This window comes from Centropristis striata, chromosome 1, assembly GCF_030273125.1.
Source record: "Centropristis striata isolate RG_2023a ecotype Rhode Island chromosome 1, C.striata_1.0, whole genome shotgun sequence".
Lineage (NCBI taxonomy): Eukaryota > Metazoa > Chordata > Actinopteri > Perciformes > Serranidae > Centropristis > Centropristis striata.
This window is the reverse complement of record NC_081517.1, coordinates 4623128-4633499: the sequence shown is the minus strand read 5'-3', so window position 1 is coordinate 4633499 and position 10372 is coordinate 4623128. Positions and strand designations below refer to the sequence as shown.

The window sequence follows — 10372 nt, the reverse complement described above, 5'->3', positions numbered from 1 at the left end:
GATTTATTCTTACTCAATAAAAGGAAAGCGGTGATTTTAAACTTCTTTCTAACTCCATTATGTCCATTAGGATCTCATTAGTCTCTGCTTCACACATTCCATTAAACTCGCTGCAAGCCAAATGTTTTTGTTCCGCTCAGGCGCACTCTGATTGGCTGCGGCAGCTGTCAGTCACCAGATGCTGCTCTGTGATTGGCTGCCTCCTTTCTCCGTTATCTTGGAATGCGCCGTGCTTCTGTTCGGTTTGGGATGGTCTCTCTCTAGTAGCTGTAGCGGTCTGCCACTGTTATTGGTGTTTTTTTCCTCGACATTTCCATGGTAACTGTCCTGTCTAACGTCTGAACAGCAGTGAGCAACCGAGCAGTGAGTGAGAATGGAGCTGGAGGAAAAAAACCCGGACCCTAAATACGGTAAGAACCGCTTTATGTTACTGTTTTCTCCCCGATCTTTGATTTTTCTCTAAACGATCGAAGAAATGGAAACAATGACTGCCAGGGATGGATGGGTGTGGACCTCATGGGTCTCATGCAGATCTGGAGACATCCTCATCTTCCATAGCCGGCTATTTGTCAGATTAATTATCATATTTAATCACAATTTTCATGTAATTCGTCTTTTATTTTTTCATTTGAACAATACACAGTGAATGGAAGCAACATTCTGTAAATGTATAGATGTGTTTGTCTGGTTTTCCCTTTTTTAATTACAAACCAAATGTAGCTTTCAATGAAACTAAAACTACACACCTCAACCTAGGTTGTTTATTGTTCATATATGGCTTAATGTGACCGATTAAACAGCCTGATAAGGAAAAGTAGGTTGCCATCCATTCAAACCAGGCTTGTCATGATAAGCTTTAATTAAGTTACCTTCATATTCAGGTTATTCTGTACTGCACAAAAACAGGCCAGGTTTCTTGAAGGCTCCCCCGGGTCCAAAAACCATTTGGTGTTTGTAGAACAACATATGGCCATCTCATCCACCAATGCACTCAAATACTCGCTCAAATACATGCACTTCACAGATGTTTATTGCTTTTGTTCGTACTCATTTATTTAAATGTACATATTATGGAAAATCCATTCTCTTATGCCAGCCAAAGACGTGACTCATTGCTGATTATTATGTGTGTCACACATGCATTTTCTTAACTTAGCAGCCCACAGCAGCCTGGTGTGGTCTTCATGTGTCTGGGGTTGGGTTGTTGTTCACATGGACTGTTGAGTCATGAAGTTTTCGTAACGGGTGTTATTCTTGCTTTAATACCCCTCTTGCCCGTGTTGTTACATGAGAGGGTGGCTGTAGCTCAAAAGCCAACCACAGCCTTCACACTGGAATTTAATTTCCAAGACAGCACTAATGCTGTGTGATTGTTAAATTATTCCATCTTTAACAATGCAAGATGCCCAACAACAGCTCACACCCACAATGTTAAGATGTTAAGTGCATCACATCCTCTCCAGTCAATCCATGGAGCTCCCAGTGTGGAGCATTTCCTTTTTACCACGTCAACTCTTTTCCCCCAGCTCTCCTCCCCCCTGAAGGCCAAAGGTCAGAAACACAGCCCTGTTAAACCGTAGATAAAGGTTTATACGACACAAACACACAAAACACATTCCAGCTCAGCAGTATTCTTAAACAGCAGGTTTTATCAGCAGAGTTGTGAGGAGTCCCGGGTTGCCTACTTTTGTCACTACAACATTTTCCATTTATCTAGGTTGATCCATGCATGCAGGCAGGCTGCAGCCTGCACGGCCTGGACTGTGTTCAGCCTTGCCTGCTCTACCCACTCAGCAGACACAGTCAAGACGCTTCCAGTCAATATTAAGCTGGCACACACTCAGATGCATTACCACACAGATACACTGCATGTACACACACACACACACACACACACATGCAGAGACACTCCTGCTACGTGTCTCACAATGATCGCTTGTCATTTGCACAGTTGGTTTGTGAAAATTATACAAACTGTTGCTGTGAGGAGACAGTGATCAGAGCCAATGCTTGTCAGGTTTTAAGTGTTTAGCTGTGCAAAAAGACACTTTAATGTGTTTCTTCATTTCCTTTAAGAAGTATTGAGGCCAATGACCTCCTTTGTAGCTGTCAAAAGGGAGTTTCTGTTGCAGTAACAGCTGTTAGATAAAAGCTGTAAAACAGTAGTACATAGAGGAGTTTCTGTAAGTCACAAACATTAACCATTTTTATCTACACACTCTAAATAGAAAGATAAAAATGTCAAGTATAAGAGCAAAGGAGAGCAAGTGTGCTCATAATGTATTACAGTCCGCGTGCACACACGCACACACACACACACACACACACACACACACACACACACACGTGCACAACCACAGTGGCCGCTAACCCATTAAGGTAGCCAGGGAAGGGTTCATCTGATATCCCCTCTGGGCCCATTAGTGAATGATATCAGTCATGACATCATCACTTCCTATAACACACACACACACACACACACACACAATCATGACTTGAAGCCAAGCCCATATTCCTCCACTTTTACCATTCACTTTTGTTTCCATGTCATTTTTTAAATTTTTTAATGATTGCACTAAATACTGGTTTGTTTAAAGAGCAATATACATGCTATTTATCAATATCAATAGATGACACTTGTGATGCTCTCAAAAACTCAACAGCAATGGCTCTTTTCAGATACCATGACCAAATTACGCACAATAATCCAAATACCTTGTTTTGAGCAGTTTCATGTAGGAACTACTTTCTTTTCTACCAAACTACACCCACCAGCCATATCACCATGCTGAAGAAAGCATCTACTGTGCAAGATGTAAACATTAGGGGCATCCTCCTCAGCTTAGCTGTAGCGTTAGCTAGCTCAGGTGAGCTAACAGTATGAACTATTTGTTCTGAGCAGTGATACAGCTGGCAGGTGTAGTTTGGCAGAAAGAAAACAGTGATGAGACAGCAGACATCTATACAGCTGATATCTCCCACACTCAGCAACTTGCACTAAAACAATCTAGATTGTTTAATAGTATTACAGGTAAGAGAAGAAAATATGTTTTTTTTTGTGATCAAATGTTTCTTTTTTTTGAACATCCAGCAATGTACAATGTCAAGTATTCAAGTATTCTGTCAGAGCCACTTCCAAACAATATGTTGAATAAAGTGGGGAGGCTTCCAGCAGGTAGCCACTAGTTTTTTCGCTGCCGTTAACCCAGTTAGTAACGCTCGCTTTCTAACCAGTGTCAAACTTGGACAGATTGTTCAAAATGAGTGTGCAGGTGCATCTCAATACATTACAATATGATGGAAAAGTCAATTTCCAGTAGTTCAAGTCAAACAGCCCCAACCAAGTATTGAGTCATATAGATGGAAATACTTCTCAGAGGCCAACATTTCCATATTAGACATACTTTTTAAAACTGGTCTTTTGTAATATTCACATTTTTGAGACACTGAATTTTAGGTCTTCTTTAAATGTAAGCCATAATCATTATAATTAGAAGAAATTAAATGAATTAAGACATGAAATGTTTCATTCTGTGTGTAATGGATCTATATAATGTGTTATTTCCACTTTTTGAATTGAAGAACTGACATAAATAAACTTTTCTATGATATTCTTATTTATTGAGATGCACCTGTAATGTAATAGGGTGAACAAGAAGCATTAATCTCAAACATCTCTGAGAGGTAACCCTCAAATCCTAGCCACTGGCCTTCGCAGTACATAGAGAGCAGGTGGAGTCATTTATCATTTTCAAAATATGTATTTTTGATTTTGGGGTGACCTGTCCCTTTAAGGTTTGGTGGGTACCTTGAATGAACCTGGATGCAGACTGAGATGTTCTGCCAGGCTCTGTGGGTTTCCAGCATCAGGCCCAGGTCATCCAAATCCAAATGATTAAAAAACACATTTGCAACATTTTCACCTTTCAGAAATATCTGCATAAGTTTGCTACATCTACTGAGAGTGACACCAGTAAACCACTATGCAATTAGTTTTTACTAATTACACAAACAGACACAAGTATTTACAAGACATTTGGCAGCTTTTACACAACAAAATGTGCTGGAATGGTCCGAGCACAATCAGACATTGTTTTATGGCACAAAGCAGGCAAAGAGCCGCCTGTTCCTCCGGCTCTAATGGAGTGGTGTCTCTCACATTAGCAGATGGTCATGCAAATGAAAGGCTGATGGAAGAAAATCACTCCGATGTTTATCCTCCTCTGTAAAGAGAAAGAGGAAATGTACACAGACAAAGTGATGACAGGGATGAGTAAGCCCTAAACAGCAACCGCAAACCCTTTAAACTTTTGTTTAAAATACTATGCAAAAAAAATTTGTTTCTAACTGCAGTCACATGTAGGGGTGGGCGATATGGCCCTAAAAGAATGTCACGATATTGCAGGCTATTTTTGCGATAACGAGATTCTTGACGATATTAGAAATTACTTAAAAAGATATAGAAAATATGTTTTTTTTAGTCTGTATGAATAATTAAAAATCTAAAATGTAGTTTGAAGTGCAAATCTCAACAGTTGCCAAATACAAAAACATTTACTCTTGACTCTTGAGTATGAGCAAAAAATAAAAAAAAAACATTTAGGGGTTCCGGGGGCATATTTTAATGAAATTTTGTAAAGGAGAATAAAGGTTCTTGTATGTTTTATTTAAGGCATCTTATTTTGACAGTCTTCTTGTAAATTCTGTGGTGGATTCTCTTAACACACTGTGCTCTTATTTTGAAAGCTGCATGTGTTTAGCAACAGGGAGTAAGTAGCTTTTTGTGATTAAAACAACTTCAACCACTACATCAAGAAGTAAGAACATTGCCAATATCGTGATATGCATTTTTTTTAACCATAAAAAAAATATACCGGTATTATTGTGAACGATACGATATGGCCCTAGTCACATGTGGTTGTGTAATATTTTGTGCAATTGTATTAACCAGAATTATTTTGGTTGACAATAATACCTCATTTTTTTGCAATCTTCAACAATAATCCATGACATCACAAATGATTTACTAAAGAAAATACTGTACATCTTAGTAACAGTAAATACAATTCATTTTGGCTGTTTAAAAACCTTTAATTTCATGATTAACATGGAGCCCAGTGAATACATACTGATATTAGCAGTTTTCTTTAGCTTATCACAGATATGCTGTATAAATATATATTTGGGTTGATAAATTACAAATAAGTGCAGTACAGAGACACCAAAATATACTTTTGATAACATTTTGAAAGTGTCTCCAGTTTATCCACCCGAGAACTGTTCAATTGTAACATGTCCCACTCAGTTTTTGATCATCATTCTTTAATAAAACCAAACTTAGGGGATGCTCATCAAAAATATCAAAATATGTGTATATCTTTATTGGATTTGTAAAAACAGAATAGTTTGACATTTTGGAATTCACATTCTCATGTTATATGATATTCTCTACGCCAAGTATGAACCTACCACTAGCTGTCGATTAGCTTAGCATATAGACAGCAAACAGGAAAACAGGCAGCAGCAGCTAGCCTGGCTCTGTTCAAAGGAAATAAAATCACTAACAAGCACCTCTTAAGCACACTGATTAACATGCTAAGACTTGTTTGTTTAACATATTCAAAAACTGAAGTGTCATTGAGACCTTATGAGGAATGACTTCTCCTTGCCAAGAAATAGTCTGGCACCTAACCTTTAACCCTTTATCAGGCAAAGAACTACATTTGGTAACTTCAGGTAATATTTTGAGAAAAAAGTTGCAAATTTATTAGATTAAAGTGGCAAATCTACAAGAAAAAAAGTTGCAGATTTAAGAGATTTAAAGTGGCAAATCTGTGCGCAAAAAGTCGCAGATTTACGAGAAAAAAGTGGGAAAAAAGCAACTTTTTTCTCCCAGATTCAACACTTTAAATCTCATAAATCTACGCATTTTTTTCTCATAGATTTGCCACTTTAATCTCGTAAACTTTTTTCTCAAAATATTATTTTCATATGTTTTTTTTACACATTCTGGCAGTATGTAATATCCTCCAATATTCTCTAGGGTTGAAATTTGGAATTTGCAAGTATTTCAATGAGTGCCCTATTAAGGGTTAAAGTGGTGAGACTTTTTTCGCGCAGATTTGCCACTTTAATCTAGTAAATTTGCATCTTTTTTCTCAAAATATTACCTGAAGTTACCAAATATAGTTATTTGCCTGATAAAGGGTTAACAGTTTGGTTTCTGTATAGATTTAACAAACAAGATATGACGTATTCATTAGTGAGCTAGCTGGTGGGCAAATGTTGTTACCTTCTGACAGAGCTGGCTACTTCCCTCTATTTCGAACTCTACTTTCAGTCTTTAACTGGCTACAGCAGCAGTATCACGCATAGAGATGCTATGACATGATAGTGGTGGTATCAGTCTTCTCATCTAACTCTGCAAGAAAGCAAATAAGCGCCTATCTGTTGGGCTCAAAATACAGGCTTAAGAAACTGAATATCATGGCACAAGGTTGAGTTGGTGTGGGCAAGGACATGGCACTGTGTATATAACAGGCACGTGCATGAGGCCAACAGTTAGTATTGTATTTCATGCTATGGCATGCCATCAGTCTGTCACATGGCAGCGGAAGTGGGCAGACTGGACCACAGTCATGAGCCATGTAGGACGCTCTTATCTCTGATGTACAGTTCAGCTCACCGCCTCGCATGTGTCAAACACACTCCTGATCATAAACAAATCATTGTCCAAGCAATGTAAGAAACCAGTTAAAGAAATCTTTGTCCATTGTTTGGGAAGTCAAAAGCACTCAGAAGAGAGATGTGGTCACAGTGCTGAAACAAGCTTAAAGTAGAAACAGGAAGCAGAGAAAACAGGACATAAATGATACTGGGGCAGAATGGCACAGTAGTGGTGCTGTGTAGTAGTGATACCCAACCATGGGTACTTGTACTCTTTTTAAGAAAACACAAATTGGGATTTCATGAAAAAAAATAACACATATCAAGACCATTTACATTGTAATGGATACACAGTTGAAATGTAGCTAAAAGTAATGAATAAATAACTAAAAAATAATGTATAAATAGTTAAAATCACTGACTCAATTAAACACTGAACATAATTAGCTTTAGATAGAGGATAAATAATTTAAAATAAAGCTATCAGATAGATGCTGTAGCTAAAAGCAAGGGGTAAACAATTCAACTGAGTTCTTAGCTAAATGTAATGGACAAACAGTAGAAATAAGCTAGGCCTTAGTGTAGCTATTGGATAATGGTGAATTAGCTAAAAGTGATGGGTAAATAGTTGGATTGATTAGCTAAAATAACATTTAATATAGTAACTAAAAGTGAAAGACAAACCACTGAAACATAGCGAGTAAAACCACAAGTAATGGTTGAAATACTTAGCCAAATTAAGTGGTACAAATAGTTAGCTAAAAGTAGGCTAATGGATACATAGTTAGCTTAAAGTAGGCTAATGGATAAATAGTTAGCTAAAAGTAGGCTAATGGATAAATAGTTAGCTAAAAGTAGTTGATAATTAGCGGAAATAGGTAGCTTGAATGTCAAAATACTTAGCTAAAAATCAGTGATAAATGGTTAAAATATAGAGCCAATCAAGTGGTTCAAATAGGCAACCTAAAGTAAATGATAAATGGTTGAAACATTTAGCTTTAGCCATAAAATAAACATATCAAATATACATACATATATATAGTAATGTAGTTACTAAAGTGAAAGACAAACCACTGAAACATAGCTAAAGTAATGGTTGAAATACTTAGCCAAATTGAGTGGTACAAATTGTTAGCTAAAAGTAGGCTAATGGATAAATAGTTAGCTAAATGTAGTTGATAATTAGCGGAAACAGGTAGCTAAATGGTCAAAATACTGAGCTAAAAATGAGCGATACATTTTTTAAATAGTAAGCTTGACCAAGTGGTTCAAACAGGCAGCTGAAAGTAAAGGATAAATGGTTGAAACATTTAGCTTTAGCCATCACAGTGCAGTTCAACAGTTCAGGTATATAACGTTTTACAACAATATCCACGTTACATAGCTTCTGGTAATATTATTAAAACATCCCATTCCATTTAAAATCCACTGTCCACATTTTGAACATGACTGGAGTGGTAGATAAGGCCATGTGAGTTCATGGGAGAGGCTCAGTGGGGATACGTCTGGTAACGAAGGTTGGGAGGAAGTGTGTTACATAGTGAGTTTTAAGAGCTGTGCTGTGAGAATTACATGTTTTGGCCATGTGGCTACTGTGGGTGAGAGCGCAGCTGCTCTGTATGCAGCTGCAAACTGTAACACAGGAAACAGTGAACGCAGTTCACAATACATGTTGATAAAATGGATTGAGTTGAAGCCTATAATAACTGTTTTGATGCTGGAGTGAAAGACTATTTTGATTTCTCATGTCCCTGTAGTTAGATGTGTAAAACAAACGCATTTTAGGCTTTTGGGCTATTTTGGCAACAGCAGGTTCACAGGCGCCACAAGTCTTTGTTGCTTTCTGCTGCTCCGCTCAATTCCCCCATCAATACTGTTTGCTGCAATTCCCCCGACGAGTGCTGAGCTAAGAGAGGGACCAAAGAGAGAAAGGGGGGATAGGAGGTGAAGGCAGGGCTCTGAATACACTGAAAGAAGGAAGTGAAGAGTTAGAGACTTGATACAGGAAGAAGGAGACACAAAAAAAACTACTGCCAGACACAGCAAAGACGCTGAGAGAAATCTATAGAACCGTCCATGACAGAAATATCAACAGGATGACCAAATACGAAAGACAAGGTACTGTGACAGCCTCAGTTTATGCTGAACTGGAAGTTAATTTGATGCTTAATATATAAAATCTTAATGAAGCATGTCAGATAGACTGCTGCTCACATAGATCACTTATTTTAATTATTAATTATTCTATGGGCGGCTTTAAGTCACTTATTATCGTAAAACACGAAGTCCAGTGACGCCTTTGTGGTGGTGCTGGTTGTGCTGTAACGTTGGACAGAGTGGGAGTGTTTGTGTTTATGTGTGCATTTGTGTGTGTGTGTGTGTGTGTGTGTGTGTGTGTGTGTTCGTGTGTGTGTGTGTGTGTGTGTGTGTGTGTGTGTGTGTGTGTGTGTGTGTGTGTGGCAAGTTTTTCCACACAGAAAGTGTTTGTAATCTTTACTCAGGCTGTTTCTAAGTAATATTTATTTAATAGAACCACTTTATTTTTATTTTTATGAAAATACACAAATAAATTGCAGATTCACTGATTTCCCTCAAGTACATTTTACTTGGAAATATCAACTAATTAAGCCAATGAACTGGTTTAGTGAATATTACTTGGAACAAATGATTCAATTTACATATAAAACTGAGGACACATAATAACAAACATCACTAAGTAATGCACTACATGGAAAAACTGCTATTTTAAAGTAAAAGCACTGAATTCGTATTTTCTTTGTAGAATTTATATAGATGATTAAAAAATATTTTCCTTCCTCGCCTCTTTGTGTCTGTCACAAACATTTAAAGACCATTTTGACAGTTGGGTAATGTGGCAGGATGTGTAATATGTGTCTAGTTTTCTTACAAAAGGACGTCGTCGAGGAGATTATGTGAACTCTAGTCCTCATTTCCTGTTTAAAACATATTTCAAGGTTTCATTTAGAAGAAAACGAGCGATGAGCACATTCATCCTCTGTAGCTTGAACATGTTGACTCACAGTGTCAGATCATGATGACCTCACTGTAGGCGGAGTGGGCTTGGTTGGTGTTTTCTCGCGCGCCGTGTCTGAGGTGTTTCCATGGCGGCTGGAGATGTCCACAGGGACAGCTCACTGTCGCCGGGGAGCCATTTTGTGGGTTGCTAGGCATGGCAGTCAGGCAGAAGAATCCTTTTGTTCTGGAGAATGTCCTGTCTCTGTCAACACCAGAGCTTTCACTTAGATGTTGTTCCTGTGTGGGTCTCCGCTACGCTGAGTGCACTTTGTGTGACAACATACATTGAAATTATTCATCTAATCTGCTCCACCCTACAAAGCCTAACTGTTGTAGATACATTTGTGGTCGAAATTGAGTTATAACAAAAAAAATGAAGTCCTTGATATCTGTTTTATCTCTTGACAAAGTTTAAGATTTCAATTGTACCAGTGCTTTTTGATGTAAAAAATTGCAGTAACTACAAAAATTGCAGTAACTACAAAATCCAACTCAAAACCAAAGCAGACCACTGTAATATATATATATATATATATATATATATATATATATATATACATATATATATTGAGTGGGACATGTTACAATTGAACAGTTTGTGCTCTCTGATGGATAAACTGGAGACACTTTCAAAATGTTATCTAAATATTTTGGTGTCTCTGTACTGCAA

At 37.6% G+C, this 10372-nt stretch overlaps 1 protein-coding gene across 2 annotated transcripts in view; it reads left to right on the top strand.

Moving 5' to 3' along the window:
- Window positions 1-262: 262 nt before the first annotated feature.
- slc44a2 (solute carrier family 44 member 2) overlaps window positions 263-10372 on the top strand; it is a 33477-nt gene continuing 23367 nt past the window's right edge. Inside the window, exon 1 of one of the 2 annotated variants that reach the window (XM_059329903.1) lies at window positions 263-410. In XM_059329903.1, coding sequence (XP_059185886.1) covers window positions 374-410 — 37 coding nt within the window. In that variant the 5' untranslated portion in view covers window positions 263-373. The remainder of the gene's footprint in view (window positions 411-10372) is intronic. The other variant, XM_059329909.1, reaches the window with a different exon arrangement.